Source organism: Dermacentor silvarum, chromosome 11, assembly GCF_013339745.2.
Source record: "Dermacentor silvarum isolate Dsil-2018 chromosome 11, BIME_Dsil_1.4, whole genome shotgun sequence".
Lineage (NCBI taxonomy): Eukaryota > Metazoa > Arthropoda > Arachnida > Ixodida > Ixodidae > Dermacentor > Dermacentor silvarum.
The window spans coordinates 68,215,726-68,240,337 of NC_051164.1; the positions used below are offsets into that span (position 1 = coordinate 68,215,726).

At 48.8% G+C, this 24,612-nt stretch overlaps 1 protein-coding gene across 1 annotated transcript; it reads left to right on the plus strand.

Moving 5' to 3' along the window:
* Window positions 1-1,580: 1,580 nt before the first annotated feature.
* Window positions 1,581-23,805, plus strand: LOC119434022 (uncharacterized). The gene is made up of 3 exons (XM_037701317.2): window positions 1,581-2,695; window positions 8,914-9,138; window positions 18,156-23,805. The coding sequence occupies exons 1-3, from the start codon at window positions 1,935-1,937 to the stop codon at window positions 18,610-18,612; spliced, it is 1,443 nt and encodes a 480-aa protein (XP_037557245.1). The 5' UTR covers window positions 1,581-1,934; the 3' UTR covers window positions 18,613-23,805.
* The last annotated feature ends 807 nt before the right edge of the window (window positions 23,806-24,612 follow it).

The window sequence follows — 24,612 nt, forward strand, 5'->3', positions numbered from 1 at the left end:
GAGTCAGCAAGATAATTGATCAAATCTAAGAAGAAACAGTAATGATGCATTTCGATTAGATAAAAAAAGAGCAGAATAAAGATTTAAGAATTTAGCAAAGAATTTTTCTGATTCAGTTAGTAACTTGTAAACTTGCCTCGGTCTTTCTTCCTGTAGTCGACTACAACAACTCTGATTATCCATTTAACCATTTAAGGACGAAACATAAAGATTATCTCACGCTAAAGGGTCAAGTATTCGACAACACCTAAAAGTCAATTCTCGAATCCAATTGCAATGTGTATTCTCGATTCTTATTCGAAATGTCTGATAAATATGGATTTATTGCATGAAATAACAAAAGTAATAAAAGTACGTAAATGGCGAAGCACTTGAGCGGCTGTAGATAGCGCCGGATAAAGTTAAGAACATCTAGCGGTCGCTTTGAGTGGAATGTGCGGAATTGTCGCAGCTATAACACACCGTGCAGACATAATGCGGATGAAACCAACTTTATGTTGTTAGCAGCAAGCTGAAGAAACGTGCCGTTATTTCGTGCGCTCTTCGTAATAAATCAGTTTGTATTGAACAATTAACTATAACTTTTTCATTGTAAAATTTATGGCGGATATGTCAACTCTATGCGTTAAAACACATGGGAAGACGTCAATTTCAATTGTCTGCGCCAGAAATCCCGTGAAATATGCACTAAAAAACGAAAAAAAAAAAACAAAACAAAAGAAAAGCCAAAAGCCGCCCAGGCTTCTCGCTTGTGCGAGCGCATGGCTTGCAGCATACGCAAGAAGGCGTTTTATGCATGTCTTGTAAAAGGAGAGCCCTTTTCTTATCAGCCGCATACACCGACGGCATGCACTTTCACTTTTTCACTTTCACGCGGAAGAAAACAACAAGCGCTTCTCTCTCTCTCTCTCTCTTGCATTCTGATTTCAGGCACTGCTGTGTTCGTGTAATTGTGTTATCTCTGATTGCATGGTCGTTTCAAAGACCTCGCGCAGCGCTGCAAACGTCACGTGGGACGGCATTCAAGCTGCATTGCAAGTTTAAGCGGGTCCCAGTAGCGATAAGGAAGCATGATTATCGCTATTATAGAGCCCCCATATTCTTGCGATATAGTAATATGCTTGAATGCCGTCCCACATGGCCTTTGTGAAACGTTGCTGGGGCGCCCTGAAACGAACAGTCCGAGATGGTCACTGTGTTGTTGTGGCCTCAATGCGTGGCTCACATCGCGATGGTAGGGTGTTTTTGCTTTTTATTGACTAACGCCGAAACTTGTGATCCCCAACTCGAAAACGAAAAACGGAACGATTCAAAATACGCGCACTTTAGCCCATTGTTGCTGGCAAAAGAGCACCAGGTTGGCCGGCGCGCGCCCGTTGTTATCAAGGACGACAACAACCGTACTCGTAAGTGTCTATCAAAATTAAGTGCCTAGATACAAATGACCAAGTTTGCTTCAAAAATACATTAAGTTCAGCGGAGCAAGCTTGATAAACTCCGTAAGCAAATGGCAAGTTACCGTACGGCTGGTGCCACCTGGAGGGTACAATGAACAAAGCGCGCATACAGAAACCAAACAGAAACGACAAACTGCGCGACTGCGGCTGGTCGGACACGGTTTCTAGGGGTGGACGCCGTCGCGCTGGTCACTACGGCTCCGCAAAACAGCGGCACAGATGCGACACGGGGAGATTCTTCGCGCCGGGCCCTTCCGGTAGCAAAACAAGTATGAGCGCCCGGCCCAGGCCCGACCGCGAAGCGGCCACGCCGTGGTGTCAACGAACCCCGTCCCACAGGGTGGACGCCGTGTGACAGCGGCCGCAGCGCATCGGCGAACGGGAGAGAAAAGGGTGGTGACAAACCAGAAAAAACAAGAGAAAAACCCGCTGCCGCGCCTCCGTCCCGTGCCGCGCGGCCGAAAAAAAGCCCGAGGAATGCCGAAACGCAAGACGCCCAAGCCTCTGTACCGGCTGTGCGTCGTCTACGTCGCCGGGACCATCCACTCGCTGTGCCCGGCGCACGACGACGCAGTCGCCAGCAGCGTCTTCCCACCGCACGTGAGCGAAGACCTGGTGGATGCGCTGCAGTCGTACAAGCAGTCCAACTTCACTTCGTTGCACCACCTGCTCACGCACCGGTTGCGGCGCGTCAAGCTCAGCTTCATCGACTGCCACCTGCCGATCGACAAGCCGTCGCGGCTGCCCCGGCTCCTGCGCCAGATCTCGGTGCACGGCAAGCAGCTCGTCGAGCTGTCGCTCGTCGGCGCCGTGCACCAAGACGACGCGACGCTGGTCGATGCGCTCGGCAAATTGCCCCGTCTCCGCCGGCTGACGCTGTGCCTGTGCAACGTCACCGACCGCGTCGTGGTCTCCATCGCCGAGCACTGCCGGGAGCTGTGCGAGCTGAAGCTCTCCGGCCAGCGCATCACGGACGAGAGCCTCTACCTGCTGGTGGCGTGCGAGCAGCTGCGCTCGCTGCTGCTCGAGAGCGACATGTGCTTCGACCCGCGCATCACCGTGTCGTCGTCGTTCCACCTGCTTCGCGGGCTGCCGCGGTTGCAGACGCTCAAGATCCCGTTCCTGACCGAGGCGCTGCTCCTCTTCCCCGCCGGCTGCAAGCTGGCCCTCGTCGAGTACATGGAGCGCAGCCTCAGCCCGCTGCTTCAGTGCACCACTGCGCTGCCGCACATTGTCAGGTATACTGCGTCGTAGTGAAGAGAAGCTTTGGGCTTGGTTATAGTCGCTGCACGCCGTGTCTTCGTTGATTTCTCATGCGAGCGTGTGTGTGCATGCTACTTCCCTTTATAAGGGTGTTTAACATGAGGAGCATGCATATATTTCCTCAACTAGCCAGCCTCAGAAGAGTTTGGAATCTTGGTTGTGTTGCCGAAATGGTACCGGTCGGGAATTTTTTCTGTCGGCCCCACTGAAGATCAGATGTGGTGTGCAGCCTGAATGTGTTCAGGATTGTGTTAGGGGTACGGAGCCTATGAAGTTGTCTGCGTTAGATTATTTTGTCTTTCAAATCGCGGTTCTTTGTACTCGGTCACGATGTCACATCTCTGTCTTAGAAAACCAGTTGCTTTCGAGCGGTCTAAGGTGCTCTGGCAGCAGGCTTTACCTTTGCCTGGTTTAAATCGAGCGCTCGGAATACATTTGCTTGCTTCATTCAGTACCTTGCGCTCCATCTCCAAGTGTGCCGAGGTGCCCTCACCTTTGAGCTGGGAATGCAACCAAAATCTGATAGAGTTCTGGTCACTTGACTTCTTTTGATAGCATTAGGAGCAGCTGAATGTTTGGCTTGGGCATGCTTTCTGTGGCCCCAATGAAGAGAGTGCTCTGCATCACTGCAGACTGTGTCAGAGTGCATTGGGAACCGGTCGAATGTATCATGAGGTGCCACGGACATTCATCTGTGCTTCTCTGACCTCTCTCTTGAATGAAATGCTTGCCTGATGCATTTCAGCGCTTGAATACCTGCACTTCCTGCCATGTATCGGAATGTGGAAATTTGTCCCGCAATGTTATAGATGCTTTGCAGCACCATGGCATAGGTGCACGCTACTTATTGGGTCATTTGAGCATAGCGGCATGGGTGGACCTGTATTCCGAAAGACCAGTCACAAGACAACTGCACAGTCGCAAACAGAGCAGAGCATCTAAGAGGTGCTGAGGAACAGAGGGTCGACTGTGTCGATAGCATATGCGCCAGTTAAGTACAAAACCTGCACTTGACAAGCGTTGACGTACAGCCTTGTTGGTAAGACATACTTGAGATTGTTCTAAGCGCATTGACGATGAGGACAAGCGAGTGGACACGCACAAGTGCTGTGTGTGTCCACTCGCTTGCCCTCGTCGTCAATGTGCTTAGAACAATCTTAAAAAAATCAAGTAAAACACGCAGTTTCTCAATAATTTGTAATTCTTGTACATATGGTCTGGTAGCAATTGTGCTTTGTTACTGGGAAATGCATGTCCGAGCATTCTGATGAGCTAGTTGAGTAAGGTGTGGCAACTGCAGCATCTGGCATGTTAGTTTGTTCTTCACCAAATATAAATGCTCACCCGCCGCGGTGGCTGAGTCAGCTAAGGCGTTGCGCTGCTGAGCACGAGATCGCGGGATTGAATCTTGGCTGTGGTGGCCGCATTTCGATGGAGGCGAAATGCAAAAACGCCCGTGTGCTTGCGTTGTAGTGCACGTTAAAGAACCCCAGGTGGTCAAAATTAATCCGGAGCCCTCCACTATGGCGTGCCTCATAATCAGAACTGGTTTTGGCACGTAAAACTACATAAAGAAGAAATATAAATGCTTAAAACTTGTGTCGTGGATTCCTAGTTTAGGTCTTCATATCCATGAAATATGTATTCCATGTGTTTTTCTTCTTCAGCCATTTATGCTAATTATGCTTGACTTGGCCTCGAGTACTTGTGCACCTCGTGCGCTAACTATTAACGTTTTGACTAATTAAGAAAGTTCCAAGATTTTATTAGCCGTCTTTCATTGCACCATAAGTATACGCAATGGAAGGCTTGTTTATGTAGACTGCTTCTTGCAATACTTTCATAATTACACTGTGAATCGTTGAAACTTGCACAAAACAGCTCTGATGATGTAACTAGGACATAATTGATTGACAGCTAGATCGCGATTGAACAAGGCTTGAACGGTAAACCTAAAGAGAGGAATTTCAGTACACCAAAATGCCACTGCTACAGCTGGCAATTGAAACTGTGACATCGAGTGGAGCAGCAGAATGCCGTAGCCACTGAGCGACTACTGCAGCTTAAATTTTGCCTAATGATAATGAATGTTTGTAATGATGATGAAATGAATTGATAATGAATGAATGGTAATTTAATCAGTCGTAACTTGCGGGGAAACAGCAGATCTGCACCTGTTGCAAACGGACAAGCAAGCCAAGCAAGGTAGTTGCAAAAATGCTCATGCTCGGATGGGGAAATGGTGGCATCACTGAGTTCCTGGCACATTCTTGTGGTTCCGTAGCCTACTTATCTTGCTGTTTCTGTAAGCGCTTTGTTTTCCCATAGATAATCCTGTCTGTGTTTGTTTACCATCTGATTATTTAGTTGCAGTTTGTGTGAGGAGCTGTGTTCTCTGCCGTGTCTTTGTGGCAGTGCATACGTGTGGGAATGTAAAAGGTGATTGCAGTTATTTATTGCATTCTGCAGAATCATTTCACTTAATGGGGAAATCAAGAGTATGATGGAATCCCATTAGGTTGGAACTTAATGTGATTAAATATAGAAACATGAGGCTGACGTTTCCGCATTAGTTTGGATATATGACTTATTTAAGTGATTGTTTTAATGCCTTATAATTTCATTGTGAACAAGGTTTTTTTTTATGTGGAAGCCGAAACATTGAGCTTACTAATTCATTGATGGTCAGTTCTTGGCTACCACGGCTGCGAAGCTCCTTAGGCTCTCACGTTGTCTGTTGTCGCCGTCGTCGTCGTAGCTCCCCGTCGCGTACGCAGCGCGCATACCGACCGCATACAGGTGTTGCGCTGCGCCAGTGCCGCTCCGAAATCCCTCTCCGAGCAAGCGCACGACGTCATGCGCAGAACCGTTCGCAGAGTGCACGCAACACGCAAACCGACCGCACGCAGGTGTTGCGCTGTCGCTACACTTAGCACTGCAGTATGGAGGAGCGTGAATGTAAGCAGAAATGTCGTGACTCTGACCCTACACTTCGAGAACGAGACGTGGCAGCCCAACGGTAACGCCGTGAAGCTAACCCTGAGCTACGAGCAGGAGAAGCAGCAGCACGCCGGCAACGGCAGCAAGACCCCGAAGCGAAAGCTCGAGCAGCAGCCGTAATCGTTCAAGGAGCTTCGCTCCATCATCAGCATTCACTTCGTGGATCGGCTGCCAATTTTTTTCATCATCAGTTACATGATATATTTCCTTGGGTCTTCAGCACAACTAGGCATTCTCAGGGCTGATGTATTGCACCTTGAACTCTGCTGCTTTTTATATCTGGGTTCATTAAGTTTCCGGTGTAGGCTAGTTAGTGATGAACATAATTGGTTGCTTGGATGCATTGCTTAGTGCACACTTCATGGGTCATAGCGAGAGAGAACATGCGAAGTGTATCGTCCTCTCGATGGGTTCTGTTGCACACAGCTTAGTACATAACCGAAGGGCTAAACAGCACGAAAAAACAGCTTTTGTGATGTCATCTGCAATCTTAGCACCCGCCGTGGTTGCTCAGTGGCTATGGTGTTGGGCTGCTGAGCACGAGGTCGCAGGATCGAATCCCGGCCACGGCGGCCGCATTTCGATGGGGGCGAAATGCGAAAACACCCGTGTACTTAGATTTAGGTGCGCGTTAAAAATCCCCAGGTGGTCCAAATTTACGGAGTCGCCCACCACGGCGTGCCTCATAATCAGATCAAGGTTTTGGCACGTAAAACCCCATAATTTTTTTTGCAATCTTAGTACAGCAGCGTATGCTTCTAAAGGCAGCAACGCTATGGTAATTGATGGTTTTGTATGTAGTCCTGGTCTATTACAGCGATGAAAGCTGATAGTAATAGGGTAAAATGTTAAGCTGAAGCCCTGTAAAGGTACACTCGGGGCAACAAAGAAAGTGGCTGCTGAACAGGAAATTAGCACATTCACTGCGGCAAGTTTCATGGGTAGTTCATGGCAGTTATTCTCCATTCGTGGCTGTGCAGGGCTTTCCTGCAGGGCATAAGCTACATATGTGCTAGAAATCAACAGAGCGGAAAAATTCTTGCTGCTTCTGATCTGACGTGTAGCGCTATCTCTCTGCACCTTGAGGAAGTTTCAAAAGAGCACAACCCCTTGGTGACTCGTCCGCAGGTCAGGACAACACCAGAAGAATATGGCAAGTGATCCACTGATGGGTAATCATACGCAGAAATTGAGACTTCAAAAAGTGCTGCTGTAGGGGACTTGTCAAGAAAGAAGTTCTGCGCTTGCACAAGCCACACAGTTATTCAAATATGGGGCAACAAAGAGAAAGATTGTTCGAGCTGTATAATGGCAAATTATCCTTCTACAATACTAAGAAAAATGACTCTTGCCATGAGAACAGGCCAAAATATACACAAAACCGGAAGATGCATGGCGACGCTGTCTTGAAGTTCCCGCGCCAGTTCGCCATGACTAGATAAATTTTGATGGCACCTGCTTAGTCCTAGTTAATTCATTTATTGGTGAAGGTGGGCTACATTGTATTCTGAAAGAGCCAAAAGAATGAACTTAGCGACGTTCCGCATATATTACTGAGGCACAGTGACCCAAGCACGATAAAAATACTTTTAAACCTGTGACATCAAGCTTTCACATTGGCTCTGCATTTTCAGTGCAAAATAATGAAATTAGGATTTGGCCTTCATTACCTCTTTCAATAACCAACCTATTAACATGAAACTGACAAAATTCAAGTTTTGAAAAAATGCTTTATCTGACTAAGCGGATTTAGTGTTTCTCTTTAGTGTCCCTTTAATTCCTCTTGTGCCACAAGTATTGCTATTGCTTGCACAGCACTACAGCCCCATCCCCTCCTTAGGGCGAGGAGGTTTGGGATACAGTGGTGCATGAATATAGTGAAAGCATTCAAATAGAACTGCCATACATGTTTCATATGCTGCTTCCTATGCACAAGTACCTTCTAATAGCAGTAACCATTCTACAGATCGCAGATGGGTCTTAGTGTAGTGTATTTTCTTTGCACGTCGTCAGAAATGCCTCTGAGCAAGGGAAAAAAAACTGTTGTCCAGCGGTGGGTATCAAGGTTCTGGCCTTTTTTTTCTTGTAAGGCAGATGCTCTAACCCTTGCATGATGGCAATTCCATTGAAGTGATTAAATGGTCGTATGTAGTAAGGTACATGTAGATGTGCTACTTTGCACAATGTACCGCCGAGGACGAGATTAGCATTGCAGGCATTGGAATGCTATGTGTGGCAGTGAAAAGTGAGAGGGCAATGATATGCACCGCTTCGCTCATGCATCACGGAGCCTGCTGTTATAAGCATCATATTGGTACGTGCAACAGTGAAAAGGTGCATTTCTTTGCATATGCAGCTAGGTTTATTGTGGGAAGAATAAAAATCTAAAACACTTGACAGAGGACATGTTTATGAGTGAGCGGTCTCTTCTCATCAAAATTAAGGTGTTAACGCATTGTAACTAACATACTACATTGTGAAGGGCATGCATAAACACATTTGTCAGGGAAACGTGGCTTTCCCTCGGCTATTGCCATTACATCTCTCTCGTTTAGAAAAGCAAGGAATGTCAGTTTTTAAGCTTGTGGAGTTGGATGGTTATTGGTGCTGTGGTCGGGAGTGGGACTGGGGAAGGGTAGAGAGGAAGGTTCATGCTGTCATCTGCTGCCACTGCCAAGTGAACAGCAGTGCTCGATTGGGGGCAGAAAGGACGGGCCCAATGTTTCATTTTCTGGAACAACGCTCACCATCATGTGCTTGTCGCATTTCGGTGGGGGTGAAATGCAAAAATGCCCGTGTACTGTGCATTGGATGCACGTTAAAGAACCCCTGGCAGTCAAAATTAACCCAGGTGTCCCCCACAATGGCATGCCTCATAATCAAATTGCGGTATTGGCACGGAAAATCCCAGAATTTGATATTGATCATGCGCGTGTTTAGCCTGGCCATGCATGTGCACGACAGAAATGAGACTGACATGGCTTCCAAGCACTTTCAGAAAAATAGACACTGAAGTGACGAGCATTTTGAAGAGAGATGCAGCATGGTGAGCTGCTTTAGCCAAAATATTAGAGGCAAAGCATTGCTTACTTTGAGAGGCGTCTTGGGTGATTTCTTCGCAAACCTTATAACTGCTTCTGTAGTAGTCGGAGGCAGTTGGACTAAATGCTTCCATCTTTCTCTGCATGTGCAGCATCTGCCCTCTGCTGACGCGTGTCAGTCTCATCCTGACGGGCCAGGAGGGAATCCTGCCACTGGGCCTCCTCAAGTCGCTGACTGATCTCACCCTACGAGTAATTTCAAACACGTCGGAGATCTTCTTTCGCCGGCAAGTGGAGCCCGTCCTCAAGATGGTTGGGCCTCACCTAAAGACACTCACCCTGTCTCTGCCCGACTTGGATGTTGCTGCCATAAGCGAGTGAGTGTTGATGGCTTGCATGGCGCCCGGGTGTGTTGCATTAATATTGACAGATTAAAAGGTCACTCAAAAGAATTAAGTTGAGATGTATTGGTGAATTATCTGTCTACAATATGAAAAGAGCAACTCGTATCTTAAAGTGAGGCCTTATAAGCCAGAAAAGACGCCATTACAGCACATGAGGGGTGATACTGTTAAGTTTCCACACTAGCTAGTCATGATGTCACTGATTTTAAAGGTGTCTGCTCTGGCCTAGTTAGCCTTTAGAGCGCAGCTCTTAGGTGTCCGTTCCTGCGGCAAGCGGTGTAACCTAGTGTGATGATTATGTTGTGGGCGCAGGTCAGCCAGATGCACAAGAAAGCAACCAGAGACACAAAGAGACGTATTTATGACACGAACGGCACATGGGACGAATACGGGAACACGAACTATATAGATAAGCTGGATAAGTGTCACGCTTGAGCACTCACAATTCTAAACAGGAGTCCGGCCTCGGGGCGACGGCTCGGCGGACTTGGCTCTGACGGCGGTGGGTATACGGGCGGCGGTTGAAGCTCAGGATGGCTCCAGGACGTAGCCTGGTTCCGGAGCGTTAGCTCTGGGTCATAGCCCGAGCTTGGAAGCACGGCAGCGGTCGTGCGAGCGGGGACGAGGCCCAGCTCCGCAGGACCCGTGTCGATGGTAGAAGCCGGGGCGGCGCCCGGTTTGCGGAACAGGACCAGGACTCCGGGACGTAGCCCGAGCCTGGAACACGGCAGCGGTCGTGCGAGCGGGAACGAGGCCCAGCTCCGCAGGACCCGCGTCGATGGTAGAAGCCGGGGCGGCGCCCGGTTTGTGGAACAGGACCAGGGGGCTCTGGGTCGTGGCCCGAGCCCGGCAGCACGGCAGCGGTCGTGCGAGCGGGGACGAGGCCCAGCTCAACAGGACCCGCGACGATGGTAGAAGCCGGGGCGGCGCCCGGTTCACAGTGCAGGACCGGGATGCCGGGACGTGGGCCGGCGTTCGGTCCGCTCCATCTCGCTGCACTGCCCGTTCTGTCAGCCTGGCTGCCCCGTCGTTCCGATGGTCTCTCCCGGCACGCGCGCCGTCCACGCGCACCAGCGACGCTAAATCCCGCGCTTTTCGGCCCCGCACGCCGAACACAAGCACAGGAAAAGCCCGCGCATTTCATCTCTCGGCCCCGCACACCGAGCACAAACATTAACTGGCGTCCTCCTACCACACTTCCCCCCTGTTCAAGAACGACGCGGCGGTGAGGTAGGACGCGTCGACTAAATATGAGCAACACACAACACAGAGTGCGGCGTTAATTCGTCCGTTCGTCAGCGAGTTCTTTCTTGTGGTCCGGTAATTTCACTTCACACCAGAGAGAGAGAGAGAGAGAAATAACATTTATTAGCCCCGAAGGAACTAAAGCCCAAGTCCGGGCCTCCTGGTAGGCTCACCACATAGTGCACTGCACTCAACTGTTAGAAATGTTCACTAATTCATTGTCCCAAGCTCTCCATCTATACACTTGTTCACAACACACATTTGTAACTGACATTCCAATTGTCCGAGGCCATTCCTAAATATTATTCCTTTTTTATTCTACCCGTTGCATATGCACTTTTTTTTTCGCCTTTTCCGGAACTCCCATGCTTGCCTACTTCCAGCCTGTTTCCTTCTCTTTCCTTCGGCTATAGATTGCTCGCACGGCTTGGAATGGCTTTGGTAGAACTCTCGCTTCTTGGACTTTCTCATTGTCACCCACATCTTCTTCCTGCCCTTAGGCGTTCTGTGCAAGTTCTTCGTGCCCTTACACGTTGCCTTACATCTGGGACGCTTCGGGTATCTTCTGGCTTTCTCATTACTCTGTTTCTTGGAATCTAAATGCCTCGTTATGTCTGCTGCCTGGAGATCACTGGTATCATTTTCGATGACAGACTCACTCTTGTTCTGAGGTGAAGCTACCTCTTTCTCTGCTGTGCTCTGCTCCTTGTTTACGCAAACCTTGATCGGGATGTCGACCATCCTCTTATCCTCGTCACCCTGCATCAAGGCCTCCTCAGTGGTGCGCTTCTCTAGGCCGTCACGGGCGCTATCGAATCTGCCAACTTCGGGCATTTTTCTCATGTGATGCAGTTCTGCTCGCAGTATCTTGAGTTCTTTCTCTTGGGGCTGCTTCCTCTCTTCGTAATATTGCCTAGCTGCAGCAAGTTCCGCTAATCGAACAGCCTCGACGCGTATCCTTTCTTCCTCAATTAGTTTGAGGTTGCTCACCGGTAGTCCACTATATCGCACGTTCGAACTGGTTGTCTGTTCTTGAAGCTTGAGCTTCAGCAGTAAAACGCGTTCCTCGGCTTGTAGCCGTTTTTCTTCTAGCTCAAAGTTCACGCGCTGATCTTCACGAGCTTGGGCGCGAAGTTCCCTTTCTGTCGCGCGTTGCGCGTCAATCCACTCGCGAAGAGCGGCGCCAGCTAAGCCCATGTCTTTGCCGATCGCGTACAGTCTCTCAATATCCATGGTTTCCTCCTGTGCGTCTAGCTGTCAGCAAGATGTTAAAGCCGATCCTGGCAGGCTCGCCAAAATTGTGATGATTATGTTGTGGGCGCAGGTCAGCCAGACGCACAAGAAAGCAACCAGAGACACAAAGAGACGTATTTATGACACGAACGGCACATGGGACGAATACGGGAACACGAACTATACAGATAAGCTGGATAAGTGTCACGCTCGAGCACTCACAATTCTAAACAGGAGTCCGGCCTCGGGGCGACGGCTCGGCGGACTTGGCTCTGACGGCGGTGGGTATACGGGCGGCGGTTGAGGCTCAGGATGGCTCCAGGACGTAGCCTGGTTCCGGAGCGTTAGCTCTGGGCCATAGCCCGAGCTTGGAAGCACGGCAGCGGTCGTGCGAGCGGGGACGAGGCCCAGCTCCGCAGGACCCGCGTCGATGGTAGAAGCCGGGGCGGCGCCCGGTTTGCGGAACAGGACCAGGACTCCGGGACGTAGCCCGAGCCTGGAACATGGCAGCGGTCGTGCGAGCGGGAACGAGGCCCAGCTCCGCAGGACCCGCGTCGATGGTAGAAGCCGGGGCGGCGCCCGGTTTGTGGAACAGGACCAGGGGGCTCTGGGTCGTGGCCCGAGCCCGGCAGCACGGCAGCGGTCGTGCGAGCGGGGACGAGGCCCAGCTCAACAGGACCCGCGACGATGGTAGAAGCCAGGGCGGCGCCCGGTTCACAGTGCAGGACCGGGATGCCGGGACGTGGGCCGGCGTTCGGTCCGCTCCATCTCGCTGCACTGCCCATTCTGTCAGCCTGGCTGCCCCGTCGTTCCGATGGTCTCTCCCGGCACGCGCGCCGTCCACGCGCACCAGCGACGCTAAATCCCGCGCTTTTCGGCCCCGCACGCCGAACACAAGCACGGAAAAGCCTGCGCATTTCATCTCTCGGCCCCGCACACCGAGCACAAACATTAACTGGCGTCCTCCTACCACACCTAGCGAACGCGAAGCGCAGCAGGAGATGAAAGACGTGAGGAGGAAAGCGGAGAGGAGGGCGCAGCAGAACCTTGAGGTGGAAAGCGGAGGAGGAGGGTATGGCGATAGCGTGAGAAGAAAAGCATAGTGTGGCAATGATTGTTGCCCACACGTCACCCGCACGCTGCCTCTTGCAATCGCCTCATTAGCGAGGCAGTCGGGCCACACTTCAATCCATTTGCAAAGTGTTGCACAAAACAGATTGCGCCAGCCTATATATCGTGAAATGAAAACACGTATAGAGCTGCGCTCAAATTTCGCATTAGGGAGTATCGGAATCATCGGCAAATTTTTTATTGTCAAATTTGGATGTTGAACAAAAGAAATAGTGAAAGCACCAACCGAAAAGGATAGGTCCCAGGTGTGGTTTATAGAATACCCTGTGCAAACTGTGGTTATTTTTATATTGGTGAGAGCGGCACTTCCTAAAAATGGCTCAAACAATGCATGAATGACGTTAAAAAGAGGAACATTGTCTCCAATGCACTTGCATAGCACGTGGCAGCTGCTTAACATAAGATTGACTCGGCCAAGGCAAGCATAACCGCGAGAGAAATAAACTAGAATTCCCTCCAGCATCTAGAATCTCTCCTCATCCAAACTATGAAAAAAAGACAAAAAACGCTGAATTGGAACAATGGCAATCTTCCACCAGAATACGCAAGATGCCTTGGCTGCATGCTAAAATGAACTTAAGCTTGCTCTTTTGAGCAGTTTAGTTCCTGTGAACATGGCTTCCGTAGGGGAGCTGAAATGTGTTAAAAGTTTTTAATCTAGCCTTCCTGGTTGGCGTTTTTACTATTTCTTTCGTTAAACGTGCTTCCTCCTGACCAGACAGATAAGGTATTGTCAAAGCATCGATGGCAAAGATGGACCACAGTTAAAACTTGATCTAACGAAACCCGATTTTACGAAGTTCCCGATCTAACAAAGAAATTTCCACTCCCCGGCAGGTACCCGTAGGGTTCAATGTTGTCATCAACCCGAATTAACGAAACTAATGGCCTCTAAACCTGATTTAACGTTTTCTCTGAAATAAATGAGTAAAGTGGTGATTTCTTTCCAATTTTTACACACACGGGTTTTTCTTTGAGCATGTGCTCTCACACTGTTGCGTTAAAACATCTAGGCACCCTAGTCAGGGTCTTTGCACCCTGCGTCTTTGCATAACGGCAGCCTGTCATAGCTTCACGTGACCATCTACCTGGCCTGCATCGCACATCACACAAGCAATTCTTACCCCCCTCGCGGACTTTTCACACGCGCAGGCATAACTTAGCGGCAAATTCAATGCCGCGGTAGCTTTTGGGTGTCGCTACGTTAGAATTTTAGATTTCGATGGACTGAAAAATTTCTTTCTCGAATTTACAGACTTCTCGATCCAACGAAATAATTCGAGCGTGGTCATCACTTTGGGAAATCGGGTTTCAACTGTACATGTGTATTCAAAAGCAGCCAAAGGCTTAACTGAACAAGTTTTGAGATCATTTACTGTGCCACAATGGCCCAAATATGAGAAAATTCAAGAAATAAAGTTTGGCCTTAATTTTCTTTTTTTTTGTCCAAGAAATTCCAAGAAATCCAAGAAATTCGTGACTATAGTTAAGAAAAATATGCTATCATTCTAAACTGATTTAATGTTTTTCTTCAAAGGGTTGCTTGAAGGCCAACTGCAGCGAAAAGTTGGGCCTGTAAAAACCTTGCTTCCAATAGTGTAGATATAAAGCAACCCTCGTGCAAAATTTTACTTTTGAATTAAGAGTAAATGCGTCATGAAAGGGTTGCAAAAGCAGACGTTTTTCATGCGCAAACTGGAAAAAAAAAGTCATTATGACTCACCGGAAATGATGCGCAACTCCTCAATATGACTTCTGAGATTACTTGCCCCCTGTGGCTGCCTGAGGCTTACTGGAAAATCTCGTAGGCGATGTGCTGGAACTTGTGCAGTAACCACCACCAGCTGCACGTGTTGTCTGCGTTAGCGTTCTTTAAAGGCCTCTCATAAGAAAATGAGACAATTACCAGACCTGCGGTTTCACCTAGGCTGGTTCAATATTATATATTGAATAAGAATAAGCAACTTGTGTGTAAGAGTAATTGGTGCCCATAGAGCAGGCAGATTATGGCGACATTGGAAAACAAGGTGGTGATGGGGCGAAATGTGTGTCAACAAAGTGCGTCAGCTTGTTATCTGCAGCGAGAAAAATACACATTAAGGCCATTGCTATGTCAAGAGCTTGCTGTAGCTGGCATTTCGAGAGTGCCCAGGCACCGCGCAGTTCGGCTGCTGCTAGGGTGTAGTAGAGCACTGCACGGGCCGATTTTTTCAGCCCGGGCCTGTTTTTACGTTGGGCGGCCCGCCCGAGCCCGATCAAAACTTTTATGGTGAGACCTGGGCCCGGCCCGGAAATAATCTACGTTACCCGCCCGGCCCGGCCCGCCACCCCTTTACCTTAGGGCCGAGCCCGGCCCGAGCCCGACACGAAACCAGCCCGAACCCGGCCCGAGACCGAAAAATAATGTTTTTCAGAGTTGAGACACCCGAGAATAACTCGCTGCACGTTACATGCACACCACCAGAAAGCCGGGCCGGGCCCGCGTCAAAAACCGAGCCCGGCCCGGGCCCGAGTCAAAAAACACACGCCGTGCCCGAGCCTGGCCCGAGCCCGTGAAAAAACTGTGTTACAGTACACAGTGTCACTTGTGGGCTGCATCACTAGCCCTCGTGATTAATGAAGTCACAGCTGCACCCTGTGCAGTAGGATGTGCACAGTCAAAGTGTAAGCAACGACCAGTGCGGGCGTGTTTTCTAATGAAACTGAAGGACAATCTGGTTCCATCTGTTTCACGAATATGTTCAGGAGCCTAAGATGGCTGTCGATCCCCTCTTCGACCGTGAACCGTATGGCGTGTTCTATGCTTTTCAGATGGTTTGTGAAAGAACCGAAGGCACCCCTTCGTAGCGCACAGAAACATTCGTCAACTTAATGCAAGAATATTTTGGGACATGGCATGAGGCTGTCAAGAGCATGGGTTTCAAAGGATTCCATGGTCAAGATTGAAGCAGTCACAGAGATTGCTGCTCCCATGGCGGTTCCATAGATTTGCTTGAAAAACATGTAAAATGTGAAGCGGTGAGTTTTGGTGTCCAGAAAGTTGGAAGGCCTGCTCAGGTCGTCTCAATTGGGGATCTCCCTGGGAGGGTTGCGGCTTGTTCGAGAGCAGCGGTACTCGCATCTACAGCAAGTTTAGCAGAAACAGTTTGTGATAAGCCACTGAACGTCGAAGGAAACCATGATGTTGCTGTCATTAATTTGTGAGTCTAGGACCTTGCTTAAGAAGCTGTCAGTGTTCCAGAGCTGGGCGTGGCTTCTGCCTGCAAGAGGCGAGGCAATGTGATGCTGCTGGAAATATTCGTGGCTCCTGGCTGTAGTCTTGGATGATTGGCAGGTACCGTACATAGTACAAATACTGCATATAATGCAAATCGAGGCAGCCTGCGGTGGCAGGTAATGTATGTAAGTGCATTAGCCTTAGCACCAACACGTTATCGTCGTCATTCCGTTGTCACCATGCTACTGTTCGTTGTCCTGCAGTTGTCATCATTCTGTCGTAGTCATTCCATCGTCTTAATTTTGCCGTGGTGATTTCAGTGTTTTCATGCCATTCTGATCATGCCGTCGTCACCATTCTATCGTGGTCGTTGCGCCGTCGCCATGCAGTCATCTTCATGCCGTCGTGGTCGTTCCGTGGTCATCAGTGCGTGGCATGGGCATGATCGAGCGCACCGAGTTTATGATAGACCAGCTGGTTCTTCACAAACGCCAATGAAAGCTTCTCTCTAGCCGATTCCCACAGTACGTGGGATCCGGAGATTTTTTTTTGAAGTGAAGCTTTCCTAGCTTCCTTTTCCTAGACTTTCCCACTGCTGCTGCTCGCTGCTACTGTCTTTCCAAATACGTGGCACACGGGGCAGCACTCCTATTTTTAATACACCTGCTTGTGGTAATTCTGCATTGTCATGTCGTCGGAGTCATTCCATCGTCATCATTATGTTGTAGTAATTCCAGTGGTGTCATGTCTTTATTGTGATACCATTGTCGTCATTCCATCATTGTGCTCTTCGTCAGTTCTCTCATCCAAGGACGTTTGCTAGTCTGCTTATGTCAGAATATAGTCCTCAGCACTAACGTTATCTTCAGATTCATCAACTTCACGCGAGTTCTTTTTGTAATATGTGTGTTGAGAAATCATCACTATTCTCTTGGTGCTTTGCACCATGAAAAGCACGTACGAATTCTTTCATGTCTGCTGCTAAAAGGGAACTGGCCTCATATGCAAACAATGTGGAGTGCTGTAATCACCAGTTGAAACAGTTTTCAAAAGGTGCCGCAACTATCTCAGAGAGGACACCAATGCATGCAAGTGCCCGCACGTGTCGGTTGCTTCCTGACACATGACCACAAAGGGTTAAGTAATATTTGTTGACTGGTGAATTTTCATTTTCAAAATGTATGCCCGAGTTGTCTGTGAAATTGTGGCAGAATGCTCTGGTTGGTCTTTACAATTTGGGCATGTTTAACACGCTCCAAAATTTTGGTACATTGATGTTTTCTTACCCTGCCTCCATCGAAATGCGGCTGCAGCTCCTGCAACATAAACCGGCGAGTTGGGCATTAGGAGAAAAAATGCCATAGCCACCGAGTCCTCGTGGTGGTTAACGTCGATTAAAATTTGTATGAGGAGAGCCCGCATTGTGGCAGGATGTTAAACAAATTGATGCTCTGCATGCACTGCCATAGCCTGGAGCAACTTGCTAGCGCTTTAACAAAGTGAGGTAGCATAGACGCATTCATAATAATAATAATAAGTAAATATTATAAAGTAAAAAGTAAAATATTATAAAGTAAAAAGTAATAAGTAATTCATAATAAGTAAAGCGGAGAATAGCTGCTGGAGTTGCTTAGCTGGCTGAACACCTAATGTGTGATGTAAAGGTTGAAGAGTTGGCTCAAGGCAGTGGCAAATTGCTTATTCTATTGTATTTATACTCTCTTTTGTTTTCTGAATCATAAACTGAAAAAAAAATTGTCATGTGAAGTTCTCATTTGTGATTACACATGCTGAACTTTCTGTGCATTCCCATTCTCAGTGATAAGGGGCTTCGTTGGTAGTTAGTGTTTATGTAGTGCCTTGTTAAAGGGGCACTGCAGCACTTTTTGAATGCGGCAGGAAAACGTTCGTGATAATAGGCAGGGCGTTGATATCGGCATTGCCCCAGCTGAGAGGAAACATTGTGTGGAGAAGGAATGGGGAAGAGTAAACATTGCGCTCTTTATGTCTGTTAGTATTAGGTGTGTCTCAAAATTTTTTATGGGGATATGTATTGTTCATTGAAAGGGATCACACTTGCGCCACTGTGTTTTCAGTTTCGAAAAAGGTGTTGTGGGCCTCCCTTAAAGAATAAAAAAAATTTCTCTGCCTTCTTGCCATACAGGCATTGTCCGGTGCTGACAGACCTGGAGATGGAAGACCTGCGGACACTGATCCTATCGGACCAACCATCCGTTCTGCAACACACCCACTTCGGGCGGCTACAGCGGCTCAAGTTCTTCCCTCACGAGATGAACACCGTCACGCCAGAGCAGCTCTTTGGGATGCTGCGCAACGGCGGCAAACTGACCGAGGCGTGCCTGGGGTGGTGCCAGCTGACGGATGCTTCTCTGGAGGCTCTTGTTGCTTCCGGAACCTTTGCCAACCTCCGCGAGTTTGAGCTAAACGAAGTGGAGTACGTGTCGGGTGCGGGACTTCGATCGCTTGTGGCGGCCGACAGCGACCTGGCCTCTCTGACTGTCTTTGGCTGCGACTACGTGACGCGGGCCGACATTGAGCAGCTGCGGGAGCAGGTGGCTCAGCAGAACCTGGACCTTGTGATTCGCTACTTTGAGCTCTGAGGCATAACGTCTGTGGGTGTGGATGCTGTGAGAGCGTGAGTGGGTGTGGATGTGGTGAATTGTGTATGGCCTGTTGTTCTGGACTGTGATGACCGCGCTGGATTTGACATGTTCGCAGAAGGAGTGTCGAGGACAGAATGGGCTTCGGCTCAAGGTTGTTGCGATTCCGGCGCCAGTGCAGCTGTTTCTGTTGCTCCATTTTCAACAGCACCACCTACAACAGGCACAAGCAGAGAGAACGCAGGACATGGTGGAGCATGTCTTGTGTTATTTTTGCTTTGCGTGTCCCTGTTGCAAGTGGTACTGTTGATGGATCGTTACCAACTTGCCCACTCTGTAATTCCAGTACGTTTGCTCAGCTGTAGGAGTCGTATATTGCAGTAGCAAGTGTCGGTGCAGCTTGGGAGCGGCATCAAGTTCAGCCAGAGGTCGGCCTAGTGACGAGAAGCTGCCATCAATTTGCAGTGACTGGGCACAGTCAGACAGAATCTGGCTGTTGTGCTTTAGCAGTAGGTTTGTGAAGCTGGCTGGTGTGTCTTATTGCAGACTGTCTGACGAAAACAATCATGAATGCTGCCGATAAGTTATTCGGATTTATGCTGATGATCTCGTAAGCTTGGTTTGTTGCTTTTTTGGAGAGGCTTTTTTGACGAAAGCAAGGTATTCACAGTTGATTGCTAGTTAAAGGGTGTCTAGCAACCTTGAAAAGCTGGAAAATTAGGGAAATTTTGAGCAGCTGGAGAGCTCGAGGAATCGTGAGGGAAGCTTTTTTAAAGAAGCGAAGTTAGGGAAAAAAATGACAGAGTGAGCAGTTCACTTTGCAAATTCATTAAGGTCGGTTACCCCGCAAACCTTTCACTGTCTTTGCAGCACCTCAAGTCAGCTTTCCTGCACAGTAATTATTTCCTCTATTGCCTTATCAAGGGGAATAATCCTTAAATTATGTGCAGCACTGGCTTTTGGCCTGACATGGATGTATCTTTAACCCCTGCATCCTTTCGCAACCTTCTGATGTGGCAGAGTTGTTTCACGCAGGGCTTGCCACGCAGTGAAGCATCTTGTATGTAGTGATGGAGCTTATTGAAGCGGCAGGAGCGAAACTAGCCTGGCCCTTAGGGTACATGCCAACATCACCACCAGCAGTTTTTAATGCGAATAGCTCAGACCAGTTCTGTTTCCGACTATCTAGCTATCCATTATCCCACAAAAAAAGGTGGGCTGATCCCGAAGATAGTGCAGTCTAAAAATGTGGGCAGTTTGTGTAGGTTTGTGCCACACGTGCTGCTCTTCAATTAACCTTTTTTGGCGGCTACTTGGGTCCCTGTGTATGTTACAACTGGAGTGTGCGCAGACTTCAGGTTGCTGCCACCAGATGGCACAGTGCGTCCAGAGGGAAACGCAAGAGAGGAACCCAGCGCATGCCTCTGATGCGCTTTGACTATTCGCACACTTGGATAGTCATTGTCGATGAGTTCTGCCCAAATTCTTTGGTTTATACCACGTAGCTGTCGCATAGTACCCAATAAGAACATGCTTTTATTACGCATAAGCGTTAGGGGGGCAGTCTGCTAGTGAAGTCTGCGATGGGTAGTGCGAAGCCGCGAAGGAAGCGGACGAGGAAGGCGCCTGGAGGTGGTGAAGAGAACCGCGTGCCTGGGAAAGTACGAAGGAGCGCGTGGCAACGCAAGTCTAGGGGACGTTGAGCGAAATGGGAAAGGAGAGAAGAGGCAAAGCTTCGCGGAGGAGGAGGGTAGGGGGAGGTGCGCTGGGTTGACCTTCTCTGGCATTTGCTACAGGTGCTGTGCGTAATGGACGTACGGGGTTCGTCTTGTGATTGCGCCGTACGCTGTATGCGTGAGTGAAAGCGTGCGATGGTGAGCCAACGTTGGCAGCTCAATCTCGCGCACGCAAGAGAGGAAAGTGGGGAGAAAGCACGCCGTCTTCCCACCGAGGGGGGGGGGCTTTACTCCGGAAGCTGCTGCTTATGGGCCGGCTGCCCAAGCACCATCTTGAAAGCGATCTGCGATGCGGACAGTCTAGACATTGAGGTGCACCGAGGGGGCCGATAGCTTCATGTGCGCTACAGCACCCATATGCTTGCGCTCACCCGCGTTCACGAAGTGAAACGTCGCTAGAACTTTTCACCTCCAGCATAAATTAGCGCAACAAATCCTAGTGGGTTGTGCTTTTGCGGACACTGTGTGACAACATGCTGAGGGACCGTAAGTAGAGGAAGAGGTGGACACAACATGGAGCTGAAGTGCAGGGATGCCACGACTACATCACTAATGCATTGTTGCACTATTAAAAAACTGGTTGTAATAATGTCTTCATTCACTACTATACGGCTGCTATGTCGTATAAACTCAATCTGCCACACCGAAGGAAGCTTCTGCTACCCAGCTGTCTTGAGGCTTTTGCAAAGAGTCCATTCTTTTGAAGAAATGTTTGCATAAAGCATGAATTTGTAATCAAAGCATGCAGTGCTTAGTTGAAAAATATTATAGGAGGAACTGCGTGGCAGTACAATGAAAAGTACACATCCAGCACTCCTACGGCATTCTCGCAGGAAATTGGTTAGGCTGCATCAAGGGCGCAGCTGCAGTTGGGTGCATAAAGCACCTTGGGCAGTCTGCAGAGGATATGTGGGCACAAGGGTTCAGGAATGGTCTAACCAAATACGCAAGTTACATTTATTTACGCATTAGAAAGCTTGCATGTCTAACTTGTGTTACAGCTAGTGTGGGTCTTATGGTCCAATTTTGTAATCGTGCTTGCTCCCTATTCGTATTGGACCCGCCTGTTTGGCAGAGGGTGTTTGGGCACTAGGGTAAAGGCAGGATCCCCCCCTTCTGCTGGTGGTGCCTGAGGCTGCCCTGCGCTGCTCTAGCCCGGCGCACTCTTAGATGGTTGGGGCTCATGCGTTTGCCTCAATCTCGTGCACTTGCACTCTCCATGGAGACGGACACTCTTCGCTAATGTCAAAGGGGTTGAATATCCCTCTGTCTTGCTGCAAGAGTCTCTAGATGCCACTTTTGGACCCTCCGTGTAGAACGCATGGGGGGGGGGGGGGGGCACAGCTGAGCAAGCGTGAAATATTTTGCAACACGTTGCACATTTGTATGCCTTACAATTCTTGACAAACTACAGTTTCAGTTTGATAAGTAATACCTACTTTTTCACAGTGAACTCTCTCGAACGCAACCATTCCTGCTTGGATGCGCAAACATGCTGCCGAGCTAAACTTCTCTGAAAGCCGCGCGCGAGGCTCAATTTAACTTCGATTGCGTCATCCGTGACACGACAACTGCGCCATCATCGCACACAACACATGCGTTGTTGAGTAGAGGCTTCTTTCCTTTGCGCAACTACAGTTAAACCTGGATATAACAAAATTCACAAATTCCCGAAAAACTTTGTTATAAAGAGGATTTCATGCAGGTTCGGCACGAAAATTCGAAAAAGAAACGCTTACCGTATTTACTCGATTCTTACCGCTTACTGATGGCGTCTATGCTTTGTATAAGGCCCGTTATAGTCCGACGTTATCGGCGCGTGGGCCAGCGCCGTTTGCAGGCCAGTCACGCTACGCTGGTTGCGCTGCAGCCAGCCGAAACGCTATCTTCTCTATACTCCGACGCGCGCCAACGGCTGTCTACAACCGTCAGTGAAGCGGCGTGCGTGGGAGCCTTTATTTCTTCGTGCGAAATGGCATTGTGGGTCGGCGGAGCCGGCGCGACCAACGCGCGAATGGGTCAGGAGCCAATTCGGTGCCAGGCCCTGTCGGGGCACGCCGGAAGCCTCCGGTTACGTTGGTAGTTTTCGCCAACGTGACGTAGCGCGCGCGCGCGCTCCCTGCTTGCCTTACGTCGGACTATAAACTAAAGTGGCTTTACTATAAACGGCCCTATGTGTCAATTAGTGTCAGGTTAGTGAAGTGAAGCGCAGAGCCTTGCGCAGTAACCAAAGAGTTGCGCTGCCAGCGCGTTGAAAAAAAAAAGGTTTTTTATTTCTTCGGCAACATAAACTGGAAACGGAGAGCGCCGGCTTGGCGGGCTAGGCCAGCTGCAGCAAGCGGCAGGATCGGATTTGAATGAAGGGAGGGGGAAAGGTCATGCCCGCGGCGGCAAGATCGCCGGGTTGAGGGATGCAGGCCTGTATCGCGCACACTTGCATGCACACGTGCGCTCGCTCTCGCCTCGCAGTCGTCGTGAATTCAAGCGCGCCAAGCGTGATGCCTCCGCTTCGTGTTCCGTCGCGGCGGAGAAGGTGCTTCTGGTTACTGCTCGTGCAAAAATGACAAAAATTTTGGGCGAAATCTCTAGGTTGTCGGCGGGGAAAATTCGTTATTTCGAGGGGGTCTCCCGCTGCCACTTCGTTGCATAGAGGTCTCAAATACATGTGCTTCTATGGAGTAACGGCGGGTAATAGAAAAACTTTGTTATATCCAGGAATTCGTTATATGGAGGTTCGTTATAAGCAGGTTTAACTGTACACCAAAGTACGGTGCCCGAGTATGGTTGCAAAGTTATAAGCGATAATGCTATAACACGTTTCGATTAGATCGGTTTTGGCAGGCGACCCCCTTAGACTGTATTTCTAAGCACATCACTTTGGCACATCACTTTGGCAAGCCAAATTGAGGCATGCATTGCAGCGAAAATGTACTGCGGAACATTTACACTGAGTAGAGCCCTGGACACAACCTATAAAATATTTTTCTTGCTTAAAATATAGTTCGATTAAATTTCCACAAAAAAGCTAGTACATGTCGAATGCACTATCACTGGTATCCTTAGGTGGACCACGACAATGTGCAACTTACCACTTAACACTCGGCAAAAGTTTGGTTTTTCTTAAATTCAAGATAATTCTTTCATTAAATTGTGTGTTTGTGGCATTCCTAACCATTTTTAGCCAATTATTCGTTTAAAACTATTAATATCAGATAAAGGACAATGAACAAAGCTAGAGTATCTATTCAAGAAAGGCACCCTTGGTTTCAAGGTGTGTGTTTTGCTTTCACACAAGAAATTAAGCACAAAAAAAAGTGAGAGATTCATCCATGATAATTGTCGAAGTTATGCGAAAGCATTGGCACAACACTTTATTCAACCTTCATTACAGCCGACTTAGTGGAACGTGACGGTGCGTCCATTTGGATTTGTTGCTTTTGCAGCCAAACTCTGCACGGCTGTAGACATTCCACGCTCCAGAAGTTATGCGAAAGCATTGGCACAACACTTTATTCAACCTTCATTACAGCCGACTTAGTGGAACGTGACGGTGCGTCCATTTGGATTTGTTGCTTTTGCAGCCAAACTCTGCACGTCTGTAGACATTCCAGCGCTCCATGCGTGAGCCGCTCATGCGCGTTGATATCATGACAGTATGGCAGTGGAAATGATCTTAAGTTCTACTTTCTACTATTGTACTTATTCCATGCCTCAACTGATGGCATGCCGCCAGATTTAGGTTCTCGCTTACCATGCTACAGACCCAGGTTTGTTTCCTTATTGGAGCTGTGAACAGATGAGTGAAGGGAACAGATGCAAGTTTATTGAAACCATTGCACAAACCAACTTTAACGCATCATTCAAGCTTGCCTGAGGTGGGTATATGGGGCCAATGGGGTGCGGACAAGTTGAATAGGTAATTGAAGGGGTGTGAATGTGGTACTACAGTAAAATCTCGGTGATACAAATCTCGCGGGTTCGCATGAAATATGCGAATCACCCAAAATTCGTATAATCAAAACATACACAATAGCAAGAAAAATGAGTTTCTAATAGTGGAACCCCATTGATACCTTCCTTGCGGCTGCGTTTTCCCGGCCGTGGTCCCGACCTAAGTCCCATTGACTTCCATGTATTAAGTTCTCCGTGATACGTCGCCAATCTGTAATGTTCCTGCATCTTACGTTGCGTTTGAATGGGGCGGTCACATAAATTTAGCGGTGTAGCCAGCTTGTACGTTGCAACAAGCTACCGAAGCATTGCA